This window comes from Motacilla alba, chromosome 7, assembly GCF_015832195.1.
Source record: "Motacilla alba alba isolate MOTALB_02 chromosome 7, Motacilla_alba_V1.0_pri, whole genome shotgun sequence".
NCBI classification, from domain to species: Eukaryota; Metazoa; Chordata; class Aves; order Passeriformes; family Motacillidae; genus Motacilla; species Motacilla alba.
In genome coordinates, this window is record NC_052022.1 from 11,328,853 (window position 1) to 11,356,196 (window position 27,344).

A 27,344-nucleotide genomic window follows, 5' to 3' on the forward strand; every position below is an offset into this window, starting at 1 on the left:
TGAAACAATAGCGATTTTTAGTGTTCACATAGGTATGTGAAGTCAGCAACAGAGAGAGTGCTCCAGAAAAAAAAAACAAATGCAGAAAAGGAGAGCCAAGATAGGTGTGCAAGTGCATGCGAGCTCCATTTCTAACTCAGTGCTGTTTGTCTCTCTCGGGTGCAAGCGATCAATTCTGACTGTCACAAGGTGTGCTGGTCCCTTGGGCACCCAGTGCCACACCTGTTGGTACTGAGATACCTGTCTGTCTCAGGCTCAACTCAGGCTCTCTGTTCAAAACTTCTGAATATCAGAGAGAGCCTGGAAACAGAAAAAGCTAAACATTTACCCAGTCCACTTGCCTGCAGCTGAGGCTGGGTCGTCCCCTTCCTGGTGTGAGAAGGTGGGAGGTGCTTCCCTGCAGCTGGAAAAAAGATGTATGTGGTGAGGCAGAACTTTGCAAAACACCTGAGGACCATTTGATGTCCCAAGAACATTTTCTCCCTGGTGGTTTCAGAAGCAGAATCTCACATAGTGCCTTTCAGCAGCAGGTGTCTCAGGGCATCTCACTGAGCAGATATCAGTACCTCCATTTCACAAAGGAGAAAAAGAAGGAAGAAACATCCTGATGAAGGCAGACGCCTCTAAAACCTCTTGCATGCCAGCCCAGCAGTCTCTCTGTTAAGCTGCCCCGCCTGCAGTATTATCAGAACAAGTGAGAAACAGCTACTGATGTATTGTGCCACAGGCTCTGAGGGACAGCTCAGCCACTGAGGACATCACAGTCTGCAGCATCCTGGGTCTGGAGGAATGCTGAAAGACAGTTGTATCCAGCGTCTCAGCCACCCCGTGGGTGCATTGCCAGTGCTCACTTCCAGCCCCTGGGACAGATACTGCCTTGGGGATTTCTCTTTCTGCACTGATCTCAGCTGGTCAGCTGAGCAGTCGCTCTCTTCTGGTGGTGTGTCCCACTTCCTCTCCCACCCTGCTCCTGAGTAAAATGCTGCTTTTCCTGGCTTCAGTGAGCCAGTTGCTACCGAGAAACCAGAAATCCTATAACCACTCTGTTCCTCACAGCCAGCTCACAGGGATGGCTGGAACTGGATGAGGGGGTGTCTGTTGGGCAGTGAAGGAGGGGCTACAGGATGTGACAGCAGGACCCTGGGACTTGGTTCTGACTACCTTGCTTGTCAGGCCCTTGAGCACTCATTTCAAGTTTCCTAACCTTAGCTGCACTGCCTATTATGATTATGCATCAAGCAGCATAATCTCCTGTACATCTGGGGCAAGTGGTTTCATTCATTAATCTGGCTACTGGACTAAGAAAATCTCAGAGAAGGCAGGAATTCCAGTTTTTTCCAATTTTTTTTTTCCATACATCCACAGTTAACAGCCTATTTGTTGTTCTCTGCAAGTTTTCCTGTGTCAGGAGACATAATGCACTGCACAATTTCAAATCTTTGCCATCACAGAGAGGGTATTCTCACCACAACCCAGCACACAGCTGATTTTTTGGCTGTGGTTTAAGTCAGATTGCAATTGTGTAATCAGTATTTCATCAAGGCAAGCTGCCAGGGACAGAGAAGATGTAAATCCCAAAAATATATCTGTTCTGATGAAAAAAAATCTTCCTGATCTAATCCACAGAGATCTCAGCTCTCTGACAGTGGCCCCTCCCAGATGCAAGCACTGACAGATATGATACGACCTTCTGCATTCTAGGGTCTGTCATTTCCACTGAGATGTTAATCAGATCCTCCCCACCCAGCTTCCTCTACCACCATACCAAGGGCCAGGCAAATTAGAGGCTTGTCCAAGATTCATTAACTCTGGTTCCCTGCATTTTCATAACGAGCTTGCAGTGCCATCCATTCTTTTCAGCCTCCCCCCGCAGTGACCAGGGGGATCAATTTGCTAACACAGTGAGTGGGAGCAGCTCTCACCAGCTCCAGGGGAAAGCAGAGTCATGTGGGTTTTCCCTGCATCAGGTCTCAGAGGAACTGGCACAGAATTGGAGATATTTTTGCTTTTTTACATGTTGATCTAACTATAGGGTCTCCAGGGACCCCAACACTTTGTAGCACAATTCTTTTTGTTCTGGCCATCCTGTGCCCAGGGTAGTCTGTTCTCCACTGACAAATCCCCTCAGAGTGTGGCACGGATAAGGGTTATATTCTCATAGAAAGAAAAATTCATCTGTGACTCTTCATCCTTATGCTAATTCCCCCAAAAAGGTCCTTTTTTCCTAGGAGATGAGTGGCATCTGATCCACCTGACATCAGTGGGACCAGGAGTGCTCAGCCTTCCCTTGATGCCACCCCAGAACACATGTTGTCTTCCTCCTGCTCAACCATCTTTCTCCCAAATCTCCAGTCTCATTACCTTAACTGGAGCACATCTTCTGGCTGTGATTGAATAGTGAATTAGGCATTTGCTTTAATCCTCCTCCTCCTCCTCTATTCCCAGCCTGTCTCCTTCCTCCTGGGATCTTGCATGGGGTTGTGCCCACCGCACAACAGCTGAGTTCTGCATCACACACCTGCAAGCACTCTGTGTGCTTCTAGTGTGCAAACAGCAATCCTGAACAAGGAAATGGTTTTTCCTTGGGCACACAAAAACCACTCTGGTGTTCTCCAGCTTGTGGCCACCCAGAAGCCATAGAGCAGTGCTGAATGCACTGGGCAGCAGCACGGCACATACCCAAGCAGCAGGCAATGGTGTACATGAATACATCCACTGCAGTCTCACCTGGGGTCTGTGACAAGTGGGGAGGGTGTTTCCACCCCAACTGGTGCACAGTGGAGCTGGGGATACACTGGTACAGGCTTTCCACCACTCTTTCCACATCCTGTGCCCACAGCTGCCTCTGCTGTCTGGCATTCAGTCTTTACGTGTCTCCAAGTACTCCTTAGTAAACAGAGGAGACCGCACTGTCAGAGAAATCCATTAGTGACAACATTTAATAACTTTGATAAATCCATGCCAAAAAATGCAAACACCTTTTCCACAACCTCCAGCTACACCCATGCTACATAAGGTCTAGCCATGCCAGTTCTTTAAGATGCAGACAGCCATTTGAGTGAATTGAATGCATTCAATTGACTTCAAAGAACCTTTGAGTGCTCAGCAACTTGCAAGAGATTTGTTTACAGAAATAATCACTTTCAGAAGAAAAGTGTACATGGCACTTTTTCCTCTATCTCCCATTCAGTTTTACCTCTAACAATAAATCACAAGAGACTCAACATGGAATGGCTTGGCATTGTATTCATCTAGAAATATTTCTTTCCTGTATAAACTCAGATTAATATTAATTCTCTCCAAGATAAAGGCAGCTAGAAATAATTTGAGGGCATAAAACCGGTTTTCAGCATCCCTGACACTTCCCATTGTTAACAAACAGATGATCTTATAATGGTGAAGTCAGAGGAATAATTCCTCTCTTATACAAGGTCTGATTGACTAGACATGACAGATGGTGTTTTTATTACTTTCTGTTCTAAAAGAGGCCTCATCTAATGCAGTCCAAGCTGTGTTACGAGTCTTAACCTCCCAGATAAGCAAACCCTGTTTCATCAGGTTAATGGATCCTTACTCGATTCAGGAAGACAATTTTCCTTAAAGTTATTCTAATCAAGTACTCAGAGCCCAAATTGTCCTGCCTGATTGACTGCTAGCAATGGGTAAATCCCTCTGCTAAGAACCATATTTATTTTCAAAGAGGGAAAACAAGTTATTATTATTATTATTATTATTATTATTATTATTATTATTATTATTATTATTATTATTATTATTATTACTACAGAACCAATTCTGTCCTGTATTCAGGGACTTCTTCTATACTGGCTTTTACTGCAGTTGCAGAATTAAAGACAGAAGTATAGTTAATGGAGCCTTTCTCTCAATAGTTTTGTTAAATAACAGGCAGGGAAGGAAAATTAGAGAGGTGGCCTGCTGTCTATTAACTCAATTAACTGCCCCTATGGCAATAGCATCTGACCCTAATCAGCACAGAACTCTTCAAGCAGACTCACTCCAACCTATCTTCTGCATCCACCCCCAAATTAAGGGCTGCCAACCCCAGCAGCTTTGCCACTAGGCTGAGAAGCGACAGATGACCATCCAGTTTCTAAAAGAAAAGCTGTGAAGGAAAAGCAGTGCCTGAAGGATGCTCCCTCTACGTCCCATCTCCTGTATGGCATTTGGCTGCACAGGTGGTTTGGTGGCACAGCTGCATGGGGGCGCAGTGACAGCACGCATGAGATAAGGGTGGCAGTGCCCTGCTGCCCCTTTGCTCACTCCAGGCAGAAGCCCTGTCAGCTGTAGGGCTGTCCAGGCTGCTTACAGAAGCAGATGGGAGGCCTGACCTCTCCTACTCTCTTCCACCTACTGCAAGACTGGTCTAGCAACTGAGCCCACGTGAGGACAAGGAGAAGAGCAACCAGCTCAAGGCTGTGCAGAAAACACACAGAACACAGTGAATTCTTGCATAGAAACAAGAACTGAGCCCACAACTTCTGAAAGATCATTCAAACAGTGCTTTTACTTCTCAACATACATATTAACTTCTCACACGGCCTCACAAGCAGAATTGGTAGCCCTGATGCCCCATCAGACATTCAATACTGGATTTCCACCTCCAGAAAATCTGACCCCCAGGAGCCTTGGGTGGAGTTTGCAGAGCAGGCAAAGTGAGCTTCATAACAAAAAAACAAAGTTCCTTTGCAATATTCAAGGAAGGTGAGCTGTTCTCCTTACAGCTCTGCTGAAGTTATTGATGCCTCAAATGAAACAATTATTCTCAATGATTCTTATTTACCAGCCACCAGATTTTTAGGGTTTTGTCATGCAGAGAATTGTTATCTTGTTATATTAAGGCAGGCATCTTAAAAACAGTGATTATTCTGCAGGAATGATAAAGGTATGGATAGCAGGTGAAAATGCTGTGCTTGAATCAGACTCCCAAGCCAAAAATTCAGGAAGTATGGCTTGGCTCAGGCTCAAGGATCAGAAGTTTCAAAGCTTCCTCAAATGTCTTTGTTTCAGGTCCTGTCATGTAGCCTGTCACATTTAAAACACATAGCACACTTCAGGAGAGGCAGCCTTTTAAAACAGTACTCTCCTTGAATATCATTGTGGGGTTGATTGCAGACACCTTTGGACTCAGAGCAATCACCACTGCTAATTGTGCAGATGGGGGATCGATAGAGAGGCATAACTTCAAAGCCTGTTACTTGTGGAGACAGCCTCAGGGGACAGCCCTGAAACTGTCCCCACAGTTAAACAATCCCAGAAGAAGTAGGTATCCATCCCTATTAATTACTGATGGGAAGTAAGGCATCAGTGCAGGAGGAGGAAAATATGAGAGCTTGACTCTTACTAGGTCTTCTTTGCTACACCAGTTTTGTAAATGAGAAGTGTATGGGGTAGAGAACTTGTCCCTGGGCCTGATGCAAACCCCCATAAATCAGGTGAATAGACCATAAGCAAATTTCCCTCCCATCCAGTTTCCAGTGTCTAGGAACAGCTGACTCCAGTTGCTTTGGAACTGCAAAGTGGCTCCACAGCTATTGGATAAGCTGCCCCAGTAGGTTTCTCATTGCCTTTATTGAGTGTTGGGTCAGACACCACACACAGAAATGTCAGTGATCAATGAACCCATGCTTTGCTAGTTCTCTGCACAGGAACTTATTCACAGTTAATCCAAACCAACTTCATTCATGAAACTGGCTGGAAATCTCATCAGAACAGGCTTTACAGAGAGATTTCTGATACTTTTGCTTCAAGCACCAGCTGAAAATAGAGCAAAAGAGACTCCAACTTCCTCTGAGTATTTTGTCAGACCTGAAGATGGGTGATTAATTCATAAAAATTAATAGCAGCTTGCTCATTTTCTGCCTTTTGCTTTTCTTTCCCCTATGAACAGGGTGTTTTTTCCTTAGGCTTATATGTTTTTCAGAACAATTTGTCACGTAGTCTGCAAGCCATTTCAGGTATTTAACAGCATTAGTGATCTGCAATACAGGCACAATAGGACAGCAGGGTACATTATAAGCTTCCCAGATTTCCACCTGGATGAGCACACATCTTAGAAACAGGTTTGCAGTGCAGATTTGCACAACTCTCCTTCTGAAGCTCTTGCATGGATATTTTGGACAATTGCCTCCAAACAGCCCACTCCCACCAACATTCCACACACGATGTCTGTCTGCTCAAGCACTCCCAGCCAGGGAACGTGGAAAGAACAGGAACACAATCCAAGTGTGTTACTTACGGAAATCTCTGCAGAGAGTTTCACACAAAGGCGTCGGCGGAGTGTCCCCAGGTGGAGGGATTTCCATGGAGAAAGCAGTGAAGTGGTCCAGTGCAAAAGAAGAGCACTATGACCAGTTTGAGCTTCAGGATGTGTCCGAGATAAATGCAGGGTAAGAAGTTATTTCTTCTTGTACTCACAGCAGCACTTGTATTCCATGGTAACGTACAGAGAACAAATGGCAAAACAAACTCTTGGCCTCACAGGAACATTGTTCTTTTTGTTGTCCCTGGCGACTTTCAGTTAATCTTCATCTGTGGGTTTGGCCAGAGAAATGTACTGGTGAACCTCCCCTCTCTGATTTCTCTATGCAAACTTAAAACTTCTTGAGGATTCATTAACCCTTTACTTCATCATTTCATGTATTTCAGATAGTGCTTTGTATTTTCTGTACCACTCAGTGGCTTTGTAAGTGCAGAGTTATTGGTGAGGTCCCTTCCCAACTTGCACATGTTCCAGAGGAGGGCTCAAAATAAACAGCTGGTCACACAGGGAGGATAGAAAGCTAAAACAGGTACATGGACCTAGCTTGGCCAGACCTGGTCTCTCTCAGCCCTAGAGTTTCCTCCTTTTTTCACATTCCCTGTTGGGGAATGAAAAGCAACTCAAAGGGTTTAACTATATCAAGCTAACTTATCAAAACTGATCAGTAAGCAGAATTGATGCCATATGTTTTCCAAGAGCTCATATCCAGCTTAATGCCTAAAATTAGATTTAGGCTTTGGTGACTGACAAGCAATTTCTCCAAAAAGCCAGTCCTTCTGTGAGCGCTGAACATTTCTCAGGCACCCCCAATTTCTACTCATGCAAGAACCACTTTGCCATTCAAGTCCAGGTTGCAGTGAAATAGGAGCAAGCCAGGGAGGTAGACCCATGTTCCTAAGGCAAAGTAACCCTGAATGTTTTAACTGAGAAAGAAAAGAAATTTTCACTTGCTTCAGTCTTGCCTTCATAAGCTATTGCAAAGCTGAAATTTGCTGCTCCTGGGAGCTGGCATGCAGAAGCACAGAGCCTGACACAGGTGGCTGACCAGCCATCCACCCAAGCACCCCATGCCCCATCTCCACAGCACCCAAACATCTCAAGTGCACCAGCAGCTTCCCCCTGGTTCGGGCCCAGAGCTCCAGAAAATACAATAATTTCAGTCCAAACAGTCAGGTTGCTGAACCACCTGTGGCATGTTAGTTGTGAAATAAAGATGATTGATGAGTAGTGTACGGATCATTTTAGAGGAGATAAACCAGACAGTCAAGATGCTTGTGGCAGAATAATTCCGAGAACATGATAAAATGCCATTGCATTCCTTGAGATTAAAGGCCTGATTCTCCTCTCACCTAGGCTCTGCATTGTCTGTGAAGCCAAACCTGTAGTAAAATGGCTTGATTGGAAGAATCTCCTTGAATGTTGGCAGAGCTGCACTGGAGTGAGGATATCTGGGTGGCAGACCTCAGTAGCCTCTGGCAGCCCAGGGAACCCAGCTCATTCCCACAGTGAGGACCCTGCAAATCCTTGGAGTATGGGGGCTTCCAGGCTTCCCAGCATAGAGGCGGGAGCCTGGCAGCCCCAAACCAAGCTTGTTGTTTCCATTGCTGCTTCTGGCAGGGAATCCCAGACTTCTGAGCTCTTCTACACACCTAGATAGGTGCCAGTCTGATTGTGCCATGTGAACTGCCCTTCAGACTGCGGTACAACATCCAAGCCTCTCATGACATGGATACAGAGCCCTCCCCAGAGACAGCAGAGAGAGGAAATGAGGTACAAAAAGGCTGGAATTCAGGCACTAATGGCTGTGAGGTCACCAAGGAGAAGAAAGAAGGGAAGGAAAACAACATGAAGGGAGCTCAATTTGCCATAAAAATCATAGACAGTAATACGAAATCTTTGTAAAAGATTCCTTCTGCCTCAGAGTTCATGCACAGGAAGAAATCTGTCAAGACAAACATGCCCCAAGAAATGACCATCTGGGAAATGTTGAGGCAGTTCTGCCCAATCCCCTCAGCCCATTAATATGTCAGGTCAGTGAAAACAGGGCTGGACAACACTTCAGTTTATAAAAAGGTCAAGGCTATTTTCAACCAGCTGCACTTGGTATGCAGAGCAGCTCCAGCTCATCACATTTGTCTACCCCTAATGCTCCATCCCTATGGGATTTCAGAATAGCTGCTTTGACCAGAGTCAGTAAAAGCAAATAAATGTGTGTTGTTAAAAAGGGTTGTGTAGGAAACTTGCCATGTGTAAGTCCAGAATAAATAGGAGCCTGTAGAAAAATTGTGTCTGGTGGTTGCCACATAGAAATAAAAGCTGGGAATGAATCACATGGGACAACCAAGGAAGGAAGAAATTACCATAACTGCGCCTGAACAGAGTCTCCTCTCTGCAGTCTCACACTGCAGTTGGAGTGAGGGTGAGAGGGATCTAGCTACAAGCCTGAGCAGTCAGTGTGAGATCAGGGATGCTGCCTCTTGAGTTGTCTGGGGGCAGAATTACTGCCAGGCACTCTCATGACTTTCTGTTGTACGCTGGTGCTACCCACAGCCAGGGAGACACACAGGAACCAGCTCATCCCACCCATCCCCATGTCAGTGAAAAAACAGAGATTCAGTGCAGAAAATTGACACCTAGGTACAAACACCTTCCTCAAGCCCCTCGTAGCACCAGGGTGGAAGATGGATCATTACTAATAAAACCAGAATGTTTTGCTTTCAAAATGATCTCAGGGAGTCAGCGTCTGCTGGAGCAAAAAGCCTATTTCATGAAAATTTAGCAGGGGAATAATTTAATGGAGCTCAGATAAAAAGCAGTCACCTGGAACCCAGATTTAGAAGAAATTGCTTTTTTTTTTTTTCCCCCAAATTACTAGTTTGGAGGTTAAATAAGGAATATTCATCTGATTTCACTTTTCTCACACATTTTCCCTGATGGGTGCACTAATGAACTCTAAACTGCACGGCAAAATGCTTTCAGTCCATCTCCACACCTCCCAAGGAACAAATTCTTTATTAAAAACTAATGATTCTCCTTTTCGAAATTAGCATCTGCAAGTTTGGGGGCAACTTCAAACCTGGTAGAAAAAGAGGCAATTCCCTTTGCAATGATTAGGACTTCCTCCTTCTCACAAAAACCCCAAGGGCCTCTCAACTCGACTGTCTTGATTAAAGAGGGGCTCAGCTTTAATTGGATAATCGCTGTGGTTTGTTACTCTTGGTTACAGCAGATTTCCTCTGCTGTGTCTTGGCCAGGCAGGGTTGCTCCCCTTGCACCTCAGTTCAGCCCTCCTCAGGTGAGCTGTTCAACAATTACAGGGGTCACATATCATCAAAATACATATGAATATGTGCACATCCAGACTGTTTAATGTGCCAGCGTTGTCCTGCCCAGCAGCAGGTCGTGCACCATGATGACACTGTAGTCAAGTAGCTACAAGACCCAGTATGAGGGGAGACTTAGCTGAGGACACAGCTCAATGACATATATTTTCTTGAAGCCCTTTAGAGGGATTTGGAATCAACTACCAGTGGATGATAAGTTCATGTCTTTGCTTGCTGTGCTGTTAGGACTGCAAAACCTCAGGATGTTCATCTCTGTTTGCTGCCTCATGCTCAAATGATCTCTAAGTGCTTTGTGAGGCTTCTTACACTGATTTCCTCACTCAAACCAAAGACAGAATTACTAGCATTTAAAACTGAGCTAGAAGATAGGAAAACCTAGTTCCAAGGTTAACTCTGGATCCAGTGGTAACCTCTTTGACACCATTTATCATACAGGAGATAAATTCCCTGACTTTTCTCCTCAAAAGCTCTTTCTAATTTAATAAGCAGATTTACATTACACCAACTGTTTTTTTTTTCTTTTTTTTTTTCAAGCAGAAAAGAGGCATTCATTAAAACCAGTGAAAAAAATATGGGCTTGCAGGGAAAGGAATTGAGAAGATTGTTTTTATGTACAAAATCAGATCAGCATTATTCAAATATGTAATTTCAAATATTTTAGTTGTTGTAGATAAAAAAATCTGCAAACACATCATAAAAGCTTTGAACAATTGAAACAAAACATGTCAAAAACATTTTGACTGACTCAAGCCATATTTTTCATGCTTTCATTCTTTCGAAATACAGGCAGTTTGTTCTGCCTCAGGATAGGAAGATTTTCTAAATCTCAGACGTTCTGGAGAGGTGGAAATCTGCATTTTTAAGTCTCTAAGACTGTTAAATTTCCAGATCTTCTAGAGATAGACAACTGCATTGCCAGCGTGTACTCCTTCCACTTCTGCACCTCACTAATGGAGCACTGGCCCAGACAAACCACATGCAATGAGGCAGGGTAGTGGCAGTGAGTGACAACACCAGTTTGCACTGCCTCAGCTGCCTCTTCAGTGAGCATGGCTCATTTTCCAGTCAGCCACGGTCAAGCTCTGGAGTTGTGTTTGCTTTAGGGAAGGGCAGGGCAAAAAGAGTGGCTATTTGCCACCTGCATGGGCCAAATCTGCCCTGCCTGCGCACCCCATGCAGCCCTGCCCCGCTGCAGCAGACTCTCAGATACCTCAGCCATGTGCTGGCTGCCAGAGCCACTGAATCTGAAGACATGGGTACCCAAAAAACTGCCTGTGTGACAGATATTGTGACTCTGCTGGACACTGTGGATTCAGGTGGTTTTAAATGGGGAAGGAGCCCAACTCTTTCGAGCTAAAAGCACAACCATGCCAGGCCAGAGCCATTGCTTACTAAATTCTGCTCTACAGCCGTGCTGTTGGAGTACTTGGTCACTTGCCCTTTACAACACATCCTAGTGGTGCAGAGATTTGCCAGATGCTGGTCAGCCCCATTCATGCACAACAGATGATTCTGGCCATGCCAATGGAAGCTGTGGCAGATGCATTGGGTGACTGCCTGAGGCAGTTCCAAGCCAGAGAGGGACAGCAGGATGGCAGAATGGCCAAACATAGCTAAGATGGCACAGTAAGAAGCTCCCCTTCTCTATCTGAGGCTGGATGGATGGCCTGGAGAGAAGCAAGTCTACATCACTTAACACCTTGCTGCAGGACAAGTCACAAAGTGCTTTCTTAGGCAAGAGTCATTGAAGGCACCAGGCTCCCTGCCTGCCTACAGGATAAGGAGAAACCTTTGGGACCATTGGCTTGGACTGCACAGTTCTATCTGCCAGTAAAAGCTGTGTGTGCAGCACCTTCTGCTCTACTGTATTTTTGGCCCCTGCCCCACCCTGGCAGGCAGCAAAAATGAAAGTAATTTGACATGTGATGAGCCAAGGTGAGCCAGAAATGAGAAGGCAAAAGAAAGCCAAAACCAAGACAAAGGATGGGCTTACACAAAGCACCAGAGCCAAGCACCTGCCCCAAAGGATATGATACAAAAGGTCAATCCTAGCACTGAGCTGTGCATGAAATAAATATTCTTTGGCTTCAGGGCACACAACAGAAGCTCAATGAACCTCTTCCTCCCAGCATGCTCCCAGCTGTAGCGTGCTTGTCCTCTGAGTCACTCCAGAACCATGGTGATGGGCTATCAGCTGACAGATGGATTTGCCTCTCTGTTCTTCAGTATGTGAAAGGTCACTGATCTACAGAATCTCCTTCCCTGGTCTTTTTCCTTCCTGTCAGCGGTGGAAGTCTCCATGCTCATTCTAGCCCTGATCTCTAAGGTAACCAGCCCTGCATTTCTGCACTGGTAACAAAGTACAGTTGCGCTGCCTTTCAGCACCAATCCTTTCAGCAGCCCATCTAAAATGAGCTACTGATTCCATTTGACTTCCCAAGAGAAAAACAAACAGATATCAAAGCCATGCCCATCTGTCATTGACTGCAGAAAACATGAGGTAAGAGTGGGGACACAGCTCTCCAGGACAAAGCAAACCAGACTGCTACACCCATCTTATCATTTCTAGAAGAACCATCTGACTAAGCAACTAAAGAAGGTGCAGGCTCTGCTCAAGGAATGGGTATTCCTGCAAATTTTATCAAGCCTGAGAAGCCAGATCATAGCTGAATACATCCATATTGGTTGAAAAGGAGGCTGTTTCTATCACAGGATCTGAACTTGCTCTGTTAAGAACTAATTTATGAGGAATCTTGCATTCTGGCAAACATATAAGGCTTAACATTTAAAATGTCCAAGAAGCCATCACAAAGCCATCTCTTGAAACACTCTCATGGCCCTTCAGGCAAGGAGCAGTCAACCTGAGCTGACTTACTGCCATCTTGCTAGTCATAAAAAAAGAAAGGACCAGAGATAAAAAGGCCAACAATAATGTAATGCACATCACCACCTTCAGTTAAAGCTGCACTGAATCTGGCACCACCATTTCTCTCCCTTTGCTTGAAAACTGGAATGATAGCACTTTGCAACTAAAATTCCTGAGTTTATGAAACAGCACTCAGATGGGAGTCAAACACAGGGCAGTGACTCCTGTCTGAGATGGGGCATCCTCAGGACCACAGCATTGTCTGCTGTGCAGCCATTCACACAGAACAGCTGTCCCTAGTCAGGCATGAGCAACACATTGCATGGAGCATCCAAACTGAGTTAGGAGTGGTCTTGGTTCAGAAGAGGACAGCAAGGTACTATCCAGATATTAAAGGTGCAGAAAGGATCATAATTAACATGTCCTTCTAGATATTCAAGTGAACAGATTCTCCTTGGAGCCAACAGGAATTACAGTCCTGATATAAGGAAAGGGGTGATTCTCAGATCAACCACAAACATAAATCCATCTAGAGTTTCTACAGAGAGGCTTGATGGGCCTCCTGTGGCTGACCCAGTATCTTTTGGCTGGACTTTGAAAACAGCAAAAACAAAAGCTCCACCTTGGAAGCAATGCAAGTGAGAGCAGCCACCATGTTACTTGTCAGAGCCAGTGCAGCTTGGAAATAGTCATGTGGAGCAACAAGCATGTCCTTGACAGGAGCACGCATGAAATTTTAGCCCAGAAATATCTCACTGATTTATTTCAGCTTTTTAAAGCAACGTTGTCAAGAGAATGGAAAAATAAAACTGACTGCCCTACATTTTTAGTACTGCTTGAGAGCATTTAACCCAGAGCAGTGTTTGTCACTGTATCACTCACAAAGGTACAAAGCCACTTCCCTGGGCTTCCTCACTTCCCCTATACCTACAAGGCAGACCAGGGCTCAGGGATGAAGACAAGGCACATCTGAGGGAGCCTGGGTCTGACACAGGAGCAAGTCCTCAGCCTCACAATGCAATTGCTATTTCAGACATCATTCACCCACTGGTTGTGCCTCATATTGCAAAAATGTTTCCCCACCATTCTCCCTCCCAAATTCCCTGACACATCCACATAGAAAACACCCCACTGGATTTTGAACACCTCCCATCATTTTTTTTTTCTTTTTCAGCTGCCTGCCAGCCCCAGCAGCTCAGGGCTGCCCATTTGCAGAAATCAGCACTCTAATCCACTGACCTTTTCAACATTGTACAGGATTGTCTATTTCTTATCACCATAAACTATTTTAAGTAATCTTTTAGATGTTCAGTTCATTCTTCTGCTTGCCTAAGGAAATATAAAAATTTACACCTATTGTAAAAGCATGAATAAAAGCTGATTGAGGAAAGTAGAGACAATAATGTGCCCATAATACTAACAAGCTCACTTGCACTGCATTTCTCTTTAAAGGAAGATTTGTCTGATTATCAACAGGGTTTTGATTTAGACTGCTGCTGAAATTACCACTGTAAAAGTAAACCCACTTTTATTGCATAAGTACAGAGAACAGTTATGTACTGTTTAAACGTTTGTCTGTTGCTGGGGGTGATCAATCTCTTAATTATCAAGCCCAAAAGGGTTCTATGACAAAAGACGATCCATTTAGTGCACTTGGGATATTTTTGAAAAGGTTAAAATCTACAAAATAAAAATCAACAAACTTTTTTTTAGACTAGAAATCAGCAAAGTTGGTAACGGAATCAGGTGAAGAACACATGCCATTATTAGATGAGGCTGTTTGACAAAGCCAAGTGAGGGCAGTGCTCTAGAATGTAATATTCACATTAACTTTTCAGTTCTGAGCAGACTTAACATGTGACTGCAGCTATTTTTTGGGCTTGGTGAATGTTTTTTTTCACTGATGTTGTGCAATTTTTCTAAATATAAGAGTGAGAGTATGAACTACATGCCCTACCAAGGGTCAGTCACCTTCAGTGATGACTATATGCATTTTGGTTACTCTTTATACAGTTCTCTGGTAACCTGAAACTCAAGATGTAGAACACAAGTTTTCTTTGGCAGCAGCGTCACCCTCCTCACATTCATGCATGCCTAATCTCAATTCTCTAATGAATCACAAACAGCAGAGAAGGAAGAAGTTTGTGTGCATTCTCCATGGGCTTTGCTGTGTACACTACACTAAGAAATAAACCAGGAAGAAAACATTTCATATAAGCAAGCAGAGAGTTGCTTGGATCTCCCAGTGTCCAGGTATGATCAATTTCTGCCAAGTGGAGACCAGTAAAACTGGAAATGCATCTAGAGATATTCTTCTTTTGGTTTCAGCACACTCAGTATCAATTCAGTCCTTGCTCAGTGTTGCACCTGCTCAATGAGAACAGCAAGATCTCCTCTGGCCATTGTGAACACTGTGCCTTTGTGACTGTTTCTTCTTCAGCTAAAATCAGAGTGGCTGGACTATGGGCTTTTCAGCCTTACACAGCTCACAATCAGCTCAGCTGCAGCTCCTCTTCAGGGCTCTACTCTGGTCAGCAAGGACAGGGAGTTGGCAGCAGGACTAGAGGGCAACATGAAAAATACCAGTTGGAATCACTTTTGTGGATCACTTACAGAAAACACATTTAGAAATGAAAAGCACATTTAGCTGAAGAACATTTCATCAGTCTCAAAGTCACTTGAATGCACTGACAGGGAGCACTTTGGAGAGTACTCAGGATCCAGTTCTTTTCAGTACAGCTTCATTATGAGATTTGTGTAGGCTTGCTTTCCAGTTGGGTGATGTTGCTGGGTAGGAGCACTGGTTTGAGTGACTGATTACTCTGGTGGTGCAGGCTGGGTGGGAAGGCTGCATGCTTGAAATGAGCATCACAGGAACTGCCTTTCAGACTGCCATTGTAAATCAGATCTTCTCTGAGAGAAACTTATTGACTAAAACATTTCCAAAAAGTGAGACCATGAAGACTAAATTACTAAATTTACTAAATTACTAAATCAGAGAGATTTCTAAGATAACTCCTTCACCAAAGTAACAGAACTACCAGCAGACAGACTATATGAGAGAGAGAAAATCCTGTAATTCAGCCTATTTCAGTACATGAGAGGTGGTACACAAACAGAAAATCAGGTTGTTAAGGTACCTTGGTTTCAGTTCTCAACTTTGTCTCATCTTCCTGTCATGATCTTGGGCAAATGACTTGACCTCCCATAACTTTAGTGCCTCCGTTTTGGAATGGGGAAGATTCTGCAGCCTTGATTACTTGGCTTCTCAACAACTTGAGTGAGCATCTCTGTAGGGGTTTGTACAGTACCTAACACATGCTCTTTGTGGCTGTTTTGAGAGGAAAAGCTCCATCTTTTATGTACTATTGTAAACACCACTAATTAATAATCACTGGAAGTTTTCCATTGCATCTATATAGTTCAAGAGGGCTGTTCTCATTCCCAGGCCACAGAAATGAGTAGAACAGACTGAATCGCTCATGCCTTCTTCAAAGGACTTCAGCTGGGACATTGGCTGTCTGCAGGTTAAAGGTTTTCAGCAACCCTTCGAAGGCACTGGCATTGCCTGTGGAGTCTTCAGCCCAAACAAAAGAGCAAAGACCCTTCAGGTCTTTTGGGACTTAGAGCAAAAGAAATCTTTCTTTGAATTGAGGAAATCTTTAAAGAACGGACTTCAGACCTACAGTGATAAAGGAAATAAAAAACATCTACACTGACAGCGCCAGTTAGGAGCAAACAGGCACAAAAGACTTTGAAAAACAACCAGCCTTTCATCTTCAATAGCAGGCTCAACAGCTCTGCACCAGCTACTCTGTAAACAGTATAGCAAGGGAAAGAAAATCACTGGCACCAAATGCATTAAACATGGCAGTGTCTTCAGATGACATATTTTGTAAATTTCCTCCTTAAAAGTTATGCTATTTCTTAAATCTAAAGGTTTATCTGCTGAATAGCAGCAGAGACATTCTTCCAGGCAGCTCGGCAGCTTCATTACCCTTATTTCCTGACAAGCTTCCCATAATGCAAGTAGGCAGTTTGGCTAAGGTGGGATGTCAGGTGACTTGGGTTCATCTTCTGAGTCTGCTTTACATTTTTGGAGGGACCTTTAGCAAAGCACTTCATCTGTGGAACCTGTTTTCACCTGGAAAAGAAAAGGAATTATTCTTTTGTCTTAAAGCAGTCAGCACTTTGTAACAATCACATGCAACCTTTCACTGACTGTGGATCCCTACGAACTTTTACAGGAGACGGGTACACACTGCTTGGGAAACTAAAATCTGTTCATCTGTGATGTTTACCAGCATATCACAGGCTGAACTTATTCCAAAGTGTAAGTTTCTAATCATCAGATAAGGGAAACTTCAGCTTTGACTTGTTGTGGTTTAATTTAATTAAGTCATATCATGTGAAATACTAACCACTCTAAGCAAGGGGCAAAAGAAAATGCTGAGAATCACTATACAGTATTTTTGATGCTGAAACAGAGAAAAATGCTCAGCATCTATGTAGATATATGGGGAGAGATTGCATTCTCTGATCAGTTTGGTTGTTGGGATCTATTAACACTGAAGTGTCATTTTCTCCTATTTCCAAATTCCTTTCTATTATGAGAGCTATGTTAGAAATAAAGAAGAACAGTTAAGAACATCCACCCATCATTTCTGATAGCTTTGGTAAGGCATGACAACACCTCTACCTTTCCACTTTCTCTTCATTCCAGAGTCTATTGGGATTCTGGTCACTTAAACTTCCTAAGCCTCATTTTGCTAACAGAAGAATAACAATGCCAGACATTTCCAGAGTGCACCAAGGCTTAACACTAACATGATATACTTAATATATTGTACTGTTTAAAAACCACTACAGGTTCTTCAAGTAACTGACTGCCTTTGTGGGGAAGCAGCTGAAGATTGTTCCTGCAGACAAGTTCACCCTACTGAGGGTAACTCAGAGTCATAATAAATAGAGAACAAATACTACTCAGCACCTGACACCCACTGCAGCTGAGCCCTAAAATGCCCCATTGTGTACATCACAGCCCCCTCTCACCTGGCACTTGACAGTCCCATGAAAGGCACCTGACACTGCTTGGGGGAAATGTTTGGGGCTCCCATCTGTCCCTTGGTCTTTGCCAAGGTGTCATCCAAAGATTTCCACAGCAGGAAGCCTTTGCCAGCTCCTCCACTTCTGGTTAACTGGCTGTTGCTGCACCAGATGCTTTCCCTTCCATCAAGCATGGATAGGTGACTCCTCAGGAACCAGCTTGAGAAGAGCGCAGCTGTCTCAGTGTGCTAAAATAGGCACTTTAATTTGTTCTCCCCACTTTGACCAGTGAAATAACACAGGCATCTGCTCTCTTTCATTTGCTGCCAAGCAGCCCCAGGGTTTCAGGAGATAGCATTTGGTGATGGCACTTGTAAGAATGCTGAACACTTGTCCAGCTGGTATCTGCACACTTACTAACCACTCCAGTGTGGGGAACAGCAACACTGCATCCCGTATGTTCTCCGGTCTGCACCTCATGTCTTACAGCAGAGAGCACTGGTGGCTCAAGCCTACACACAGCACTTCAAAGCAATTTTGCTAGCAAAGTCCTTTAGCAGCTGAGTTGCTATTCAATACCTGGGAGACAGGAGCAGGCTTTGCTACCACTCAGTTCAGCATTAAAAATCTTATCTTCTTTCTTCAAAGTTGACTCATGCAGCAAGTATAGCCTGTGGAAAGCCAGTGTTTTACATAGCCTGCTGTGGTGGGTCCTTAGGACTCGACTTGAAGCGTGTCCTTTACCCAGAGACATGACATCTTCAAAGGGGACCACAGACTGGCTGGTACAGAGCTGAGCTTAAAGAGCCCTGGTGCAGTTTGAACCTTGTGGGGATCCTCCTTCTTGTTTTAAGGGAACAGCATTAAGAGGTGTCGTCACATGGCCAGAGACAGCCACTAGTTTAATGGCAAAGGCAAATATCCTTCTGCCTTAGTCTCAAAACCAACCTCCTTGCCCTCTCTGGCAGCAGCAGCCCCTCAGCAGTGACAGCCATAATGACATAAAAACCCTTATCACCTCCTCTTTCCCCGTGGAGTTATCCTGATATGAAAAGGGGAAATTCTGTTCAGGGCATTGCAGACAGCCAGGAGGCTTCATGAACTGCTGGTCTGCAGGCAGCATCTGTTTGCCTGCCACAGCCTCAGGAAACCAAGCTCTGCAGATGGGAGGATGCTTCTTTCGGGTATCTACATGAGGTCTGAAGAATACCAGGATGACCAAACTCTGATCTGCAGCAGTGGTAAGGACCCTGTCAGTGCCTGGCTTTCCCACAGGCAGTCAGCAGGAACAGGTGTGTTCCCCATTGCCTCAGAAGCCCCTTCTCCCAGGCAGGCAGAAGAAGGGGACATCTCTTCCCTGCTCCCCAGCCTGGCCTGCTTCTCACCACAGCACGACTGACCCCAATTCAAGCTGCTGACACTTATTTTCAGGGTGTTTCAGAGCTTCGTTATTTGTGAATGCCTTTTTGTGTAGTGCCATTGGCACTAGCACAGCCTGTTCCCAGCCTGTTCCAGCAGCTCCCCAGTGACTGAGGTGACAGGCTCCAAACAAGGCATGGGCTCTGAGCAGGTCCTCAATGGGGTCACTAAGAGACAGCAAGCATCCTGGTGGATCTTCCTCTCTTTTTCAGCTTTGCCTCCCTGTACACAGCCTTCAGTTTCTGCTCTCCAAGAGCTCAGTGCAGAACTGCTTGGTTAAAAATACACATATACATTTTAAATCCCCAGCAGCAGGCTGGGTATTGACAAACTGCATGACAAAGGGAGGGAGGCAGCAGAAATGGCTTCTGGGACTGATTTGTGAGGATCAGATTAAAACAGACTAAACATCTATATCCCAACTAAGTAGTGGGACTGCCAAGCTCCAGGAAGGGATGTGATGGCTGCACACATCAGGGAGATAAATGCTACAAGGAACAATCCACAATATCTGCAGTTACTGTGAGAATCCTATATTTAAGAAAAGGAGGCTTCTCCAGTGGGGCTGCTGCATAAACTGGCAGCCAAGGACCAGTACCTGAAATGCTCACTGCCCTCTCCACATCCCACCTGTAGATGCTGCCAGGCTCAAATTAGGGAAGACACCAAGGTGCATCCTCAGTCAACTTCTCAGCACAGAGAGCAGATAGTAAAATGGTGGCTTAGAAAAACAAGAATAACTAAAAAAAAAAACCAGCATTACCAGCATAGATATGTATCCACTTTCACCAACAGTCTGCCTCCAATTGCAGCCAAAGATGCTCAGGGAAAAATGCAGCAACAGGGCAAATACCACAATCCCAAATGCTCCTCTGGCCCTTCCAGCTTCTGAATCTGTAGCTCAGGTGCTTCTGTTCCAGAGGAAATTAATGACAAAGAGAACCCCAGGTGGGAGATCAGAGCAGAGTAAAGTCTCCTGAGAGCTGAAAACCTGCAAAAGTGTGCCAGGTGAGTGGTGATGCTTGGGAAGAACACTGATCTCTGTGTTAAAGCAATTTTCAAAGGAAAACAGCTGTGACTTGTGTGACAAGTTTTAGTGGGCATCTCAGTCTCTACAACATGGCCAGTGTACAACATTTTTCTTAAAGACATTTCACATTTGAAATTATATCAAAGCTTTACACAGCATGCTTTTCCTGTCCCATGTAATTTGGAGAATTCCCTCTAAAACATGGCTGGCAACTCTAGCACTTGAACCACTTTGCACAGTAACTCCTTTTTGCAGGGTCTCATCCAGGGGTGGTTCCAGCAAGAACAGTCTGCATTTTGACAGGGCTGTTCTGCTCCTGCAGACCAACACGTACCTAATCCAGCTCTGCTGCCTTTTTGTCAAACCCTTGCTGTATCAGCAGGCACAGCCCTGCTGCCAGACCTCTATTTACAAGTCACACCTTCTTCACTGCCAGAAGGGGAATTACTTTTTTCCAACAACAAGAAACACCATTTATTGAGTACTGAATACAGTTATCAGTTAGCTGGCCTCGGCTGCTCAGGAATAGAGACAAGGAGCTTTCACACACACAAGTAGAAGGTCCAGTCCTGACTATGATGTTGAAAGGGTACAAAGCTAAAAAGCATCCTCAGAAACATCCACAATCAGCTGAGCTTGTTCTTGCTGTCAAAGGCTAAATTTCCCTATTTATGATATTCAGCATGAATGTCTTATTTCTCCTTATTTCTCTATAAAGTGTGACATTTGAATTTCTCTATTATAATTTTACAAGTAGCTCCCATGCCAGCCAATGAAAAACTATTTAAAAATAACTGCCTTAAATTCAGGCAAAAATAATACAGGCCAAAGCCCACGAAAATAGCCTATATCATTGCTACAACAAAAATTAGACTTGTATAGCAAAATACTCCATGTTTTTAATTTTCCCTTGACAGTGCAAAAAAATTCATGCAGTTGTCCTACAGGACACAGGACATGGCTGATGTGACACAGAAGTACCCAAAGGCAGCCCGCAGCTTGATGTTCTAAAGCAGCATAAATCCAAAGAAGAAACTGCTACCTTCATTATCTTCAAATAATTGAGGAAGAAGAGCGTTTAAGCAGTACTAGACAGGCTGCAAAGTTTTCTTTTCCCACTCTAACATCCCCAGCTGCACGGTCAGAAGAGGGAAAGGGAAGATCACAAGGAACTGGGTTAGTCATGGACACGTTACTGTTGGGCTGTCACTCTCCGTGGGATGACCTTTCAGGGCATTAGAGGCAATTCTGAACTAAAGCTAGATTTTAACACCAAAGACTTCTACAGATTCCATTTCTTTGATGAAAAAATCCCAGGCCATAATGCCAAGGGAAAGAAATCTAGTGTTCTCTCTCCAGGCACTTCCTTTTTCTCCTAGCATTTCCTTGTTACTTCAGTTGCTTTTTGTTGTTTTTCACTCTTTACCACTGAACTTGTCTGCCCTGCACCCGGACTGGACTGGGCAGACCCATCCTGCAGTCAATCACAGTGAGTCACTCAACTCAAAAGGTAAATGGTTAAATCCACATTAGAGGTCAGGAATGAGTAAATACTGCCCTGAAGGGTTTTATATTTGGACACAGGTGTTTGTCTTAGTGGGAAGCTGCTTTGATTCATTTTTCTCAGCTAAATAAACTAAAGAACACAAGCAAGCCACGGACATGCTGAAATGCAGGAAATCTCCAGCACATAACAGAGTGGCCAGCACACAAAATCACAATAACTAATTCAAATGCTTACACATTGTCAGTTGAAAGTCACTATATCATTGCACTTTATTATTTAGAGGTCTTGGGTGCTCTAATAATACAATTAATTTAATCAGATCCCTTCTCATGGGTAAAGCTCAGGCTCTGGACCATGCCAATGACAACAACAGCCTTCATCACAGGAGAGTAGAAGTGTTTTATACCCTCCTCCATAAAACACCTCGCAGGGCACAGACACAAGTCCTTCATCAAACACACAAGTTACAGGCTAGTTTTGATCATCCCATGAAACGAGATGAGCAAATCATCCTCAGCCAAATCAGATCTCCTGATTGTAGGAAAGGATTCACCAGCTTTGTTCCTGCAGCCAAATGGCACATCTGAGATCATCCAGCCTGAGCAGAATGAGCGGCTGCACTCTCCCATGACACCAGTTCAGTCAGGTGAAAATCTGGGTTACCTTCAGGGGTCAACACCTGAGCTTGGGGCAGCAAACACTGCACAAGACAGCTTACACACATAGTCTCCTGTGGCACAGGAAATGTATTTCCTTTACCTGAACAGAAAGAATAAATCCCCACGATGGCCAGCAGATTTCGTAGTCCTTCATACAAGTGATGGGCTGGACTGAGAATTAACGATCAGTCAGCTGGGACTGTTTGATTCTGGATCTTTTCCTAGCAAGGCCAGACACCAGCTGCTACACCTCAAAGCTCTGGGTCTTTGTCCTGTCCCTGGTGGAGCAATGGGATTGAGTAAGCAATGAGGATCAGGCAGTGGAGGACTCCGCTGAGCCTCAATACTTGTTTCTACAAATAGACCCATCACACGCTTCTGCACCATAAAACTCCCTTGTCAGTCATACCAAACCTCCCAGGCGGAGAAGCAGCCAGGCTGTGAACTACTGTTCAGCTTTCCCTCTCCCCATGGGTGCCTGCACACCTGCAGGAAGGAGGGATGGACACACTTAACCTTCCCAGAACTAGGCAGCAAAAATGTGATCTTTCCAATACGGATGAGTCACTTCCAACTGGGTTATTAAGTTATTACATTGTATTATTATATTAACGTCATTGCCATTTTCAGGAGAAGATAAACCTAATTTTAATCTGCTCTTAATTGAAAGCTTATCAAGAGACTGGCTCCATCCCTACACAGTCAGACAGCTTTTTTTTTTCTCCTGCTTCCCTTCCCCCTCTCCATACACTGCACTCTATGCTGATGAAAAGAAACATCTCTATTCATTAGAGAAAAATCAGCTCGGAGTCGATCAGGCCTGTTAACCTACAGCCTGAGCTGTTATCACAGAGCAGACCTTTCCTCACAACAAAAAACTGTTGGGGGCTGCAGTCTGGCAGCCTGTTGCAGGGGATTTGCTGCTCATTTTTATGTTGAGGTACTTGACAGTTTCCATTAGAGGATGTGAGAATATTAAAGATATTTGAGCAGCTCTGGAAGAGGGTTAAGTATATAATGCAAGTTGACTGTGCAGATTTTAATTACAGATTCCCCCAAAAATCCATAGAAACTCTGATTAAACTCCTAATTACTTTTAAAGAAGTGAATAAGCGGTCAATAAGATGAACAGCAGCCTCTCTTCTTTCTTTTTCTTTCTTCTTCTTCTGAGCAAGCTCTACAGTGATAGCAACTGCAGATGTATTATCACAGGCAAGTTAACAGAAGACCAAGGGGGAGACATTTCTCTAAAGACTCCTTTGAAAGAACTTTTTGCAACATCTTCAATACTAAGGCTGGCCCTGAAATCAATCAGGTCACAGTAATTTACACTGGCAAAGGATGTACCTGTTGCCTCCAGCTGTGACTTCATGGTGCAGGATTACATTGGCTTTTCCAGCAGAGCTTTCCCTCCCCACACAAGCAGTGCTGGCCTTCAGGGAGCTGTGATGGGGTTTCACATCTTGTCCAGGTCAGGGAGATGATGCTCACAGAGATGTGGACCTTGTCCCAAGGGTCAGGGCTTTACAAACAGCCTTCCCAAACATGTCACGCAACCACACTGAGCAGCTTCACTAATCCCCTCTCTGTCAAGCCATGGAGCTGGCAGCACATCTTCCCTGAGAGCAGCCATCCAAGGTCATGACTCAGTCACAACTACTAACTCCACAGCTGAAGATGTGGTGCCTCTGTGCTAAGCAGAGCATCATCTCCTGGCAGACAGAAATGCCCTTATTCCAAGGAGACTTCTTAGTGGGTGGGAAGAAACTTCTCAGCCCCAGACCTGTGGGCCATGTTTCAGCCCCTCTACCCAGGCCCAGCCCTGCACAGTGGATGCACCTGATAGCCACACTCACTCTGAAAAATAAAAACTGTTTCCCAGCAAGACGGTTTAGTGCCTCCTCAGAACTTGCTCAAATCTGCTGGACTTGCAAAGAAACTTCTTTCTTCTGAGCTTAGCTGAGACCCACAGTAAACTACAACCCATGCTCCTCAGCCCCATGAGGATCATTCCTCTCTTTTATGGCAGTTTCTGGCTCTCACTTAGCCAGGGCTTTGTTGCAGCTGTGCCTGAGCAGAACAAGCCCTGCTCACTTTCTCTAGGCACAACAGGGCTAAAAACTGTAAAAAAAGAAATATCTCCCCAAAAGTAATTCAAATTCTGAAGGTGGGACTCAGTCTGAGATGGTGTACAGCAGCAAGACATGCTGTGCAAGCAGTGACTGTCCCCAAGGCACAGCCATGCTTCATCTTACCGTCTTCTCTCCAAGCCATTATTGTTTATTTTGCTGTCTCCAATGCCCATAACTTTAACCCGGCAAATAACTTTCATTTCCCCATCACAGGAAGCAGATGAGAGTGCTTCTAGGGGAACAGCATCTGTGTCTGTGTGTGAAGACTCTAATTCTCTATCTGTATCACCACACTCTGCCTCTCACATGATTTTTTTTTCAATTTTCCTTATGGAGAAGACTCACAGTTACTAAAATCCCCTCTTATACCAGTGCCAGATATTTTCTAGCTAATGGACATGTTTGTGAAGCAGCCCCCCAGTTGCTGAGAGGCAGTAACCACCAATCTCCTCATCCCTGCCCATAGTGCAAATGCATTTCATATTCCACGATGTGGCTGGAACTGCTCTCACTACATCTGAGGTCCCACTGCTCAGGTCCCACACTGTTACATTTCACAAGCCTTTCAGACTAGTCCCCAGATATGGAGAGACCATAACCAGAGGATGCAGATTCCCTCTGGTAGATTTGCTGGTTCAAGACGACTAAAGCCATACTGTGCTCTGTGTACAGCACCTGGGAGAGCAGGGCTCAGTGCTGGCTTGGAGCGCTCAAGGCTTTTGCCATAGAAATAATTTTGACAGAAGAAACTTGACCAAAATAGTTAGGCTATAGGGAGGGCATGATTAGGTTTTTTTGGAAGAGAGCTTCAGTGGGGCCTTCAAGGGGAGAAAAATACACTAATAGCACATTTGCATTAGAAAGAGAAGGAGATTTTGAGGTGCATTGAAGAGTTCAGTCAATTCCTAAGCCTTGATCCAGGTGGATGGGAGGAAACAGAAAGAAGCTTGGAAATGGAAGGAAGAGCTTGCTCTGCAACTAAAGCTCTGCACTAAGGCATATGTGGCTTCCAGTGACAGTGTGAGAATTTACAGTATAATAAAGATATATATGGCCATTTGGAACAAGCTATTTCTAACATAAAATGACTCTGTATATTGATTGCCCCAGGAATTTGTACAGAACACTATTTCCAGCCATATAACTGAGCATATTATTTACTCTCTATAAAAGCTGGATAAATGGCCAGGCTCCAGGAGGGTGTGAGGCAACAGCAGTTGTTCATTGACAGATGAATGGAAGGAGGTTTGAGCGTGACAGAGAACATCAGGTTACTGGGAACTGTACCAACAGCTTTCACAAGTCACTGCAACAGGTGTATCTGCTTGTTCCTCAAAAAGGTGAGGCCACTTCAAGGTCCTCATGAGAAGGCAGGGGACCAACATACAGGAGAAACATAATTTCTCCTCTGGAGCAGCACTGAGAAATGAGGTCTGAGGCTAACAAGTCCAGAAGGTACAAGGGTCTGAACCAGAGCAGGCTCTCACACAGCAGCATAGAAGCAATTGCTTGAGGTGCCCAGCCAAGGACCTCCAGAATGATCCCACAGTCACTTCAGGTGTAGGAGAGAATAGCCAAAGCTCATCCTCTGGCTTGCTTCCCATGAGCCCAAGGCCAGTGCCCTGAGACAGGTCCCCCGCATTACTGAGAATTACTGGCTCATTTCCAGCTGGATGGAAATTCCTGAATGGCATTCTATGGAGTTCACAGTTGACAATTCCAGGTCCCAGCTCCTCATCACGAGAGACCCCATATCTTACTGGTGTTCAAAGCAAAATGATGTTGCAGTTTTCCTTGTCTTGCAAACAGATCACAAACTTTAAAGCACTTCCCAGGAAATGTGATGGACACATCAGCTGGGAATTTCTTTCCAAAGCAAACAGGAAGGGAGTCTGAAAATGAGAGACAGTATGGAGAAATATATTTTAGCCTACCAGCACATGAGCAAAAAGTAGGGCTATCCCAGAAACTGGGAATTCTGCAGTTTAGCAGCTACTGCAACTGTTTAGTATATTGTTAGTTTTGCCTCAACTCCTAGAACAGGTGAACACGCAACACAATCTTGAGCATTCTCCTTCCCATCTCCTTGCCTTTTACACTCCATCACGTTGTTATGTGTAGGCAATACCAAGTCCAGACAGATACCTAAAGCAGGGCCTGCATAATTTCCATTATTGTTAATGTCCACACTGCCATAGTAGTTACATGCAGAGACCCAAAGGACTGCCCTGACAGGTGACAGGGCCTTGACTCATGATTTCAGTTAATCAGCAAGTTTCTCTAATAATGCAAATAAACTTTCATGTGTGTTAGGCTATAAAAGGGTGGTTAAACTGGGTTTACATCCTTCAGCACAAAGCTGTGCCATCGCAGTGGTGCAGGGGACCATGAAGGCTGAATATTCTTGTACTCCTGCTGCCACCTAAAGGAAATGACTTAAAAATGTTCAGAAATATCCTAGGAAAAACATGTTCTGAAATATTCTGAAATAATGCAGGCTAGAGTGGGCTTTTAGCTGAAGAAGGGTCCATTTGGGAAAAGGACTATTATAAGAAGGATATTTTTGTCTCATGGAATCAGCTACAGCATGCTGGCAGATTTTTAACAGCCATGATGGCAAGTGGATGGGGTCAAGGAACTTCTGCTGTCCCCAGAGGACTCCAGCTGTGACCACACCGATGGCCATGGTCTCAAACCACAGATGAGAGGTTTGTATATGGGAGCAATATCTCTCATTACATCAGCTGACCTAAAAAGAAAACCAAAACAGCTTTAGGATCATAAAAAATCATCTTCAAATCATTTAGGGCTAAACAAAAACACCACCAGTTCTTGTTGCAGGGATCCTTCTGAAACAGTTTTCTTAAAGCCACCTGATTCCTCTGTTTGCATTCTTCCCATTATCCAGGTGAGACACCAGGTCCTTTGTGCTTTTGAAGAGATGGTGAACCGGTCAGGCCAGCTTTAGAAATCTGACACCATGTCCTCTTTGGGCCAGGTGTTCCTGATGCTGGCTGCCTATGTAACTCACTTGGATTAACCCATTCCTTTTGGATTTTGT

General features: G+C 44.5%; 1 protein-coding gene across 5 annotated transcripts in view; it reads right to left on the reverse strand.

The window, feature by feature from the left end:
* Positions 1-6,482, reverse strand: part of SLC15A2 (solute carrier family 15 member 2) — a 52,361-nt gene extending 45,879 nt beyond the window's left edge. The window contains exons 1-2 of one of the 5 annotated variants that reach the window (XM_038142563.1): positions 6,257-6,482; positions 329-403 (exon numbers count right to left, since the gene is read on the reverse strand). In XM_038142563.1, the coding sequence (XP_037998491.1) occupies positions 329-403; positions 6,257-6,323 (142 nt within the window). In that variant the 5' untranslated portion in view covers positions 6,324-6,482. Of the gene's footprint in view, positions 1-328; positions 1,026-6,256 lie in introns of those variants that run through there. The other 4 variants (XM_038142565.1, XM_038142562.1, XM_038142566.1 and 1 more) reach the window with 4 other exon arrangements.
* Positions 6,483-27,344: the final 20,862 nt, after the last annotated feature.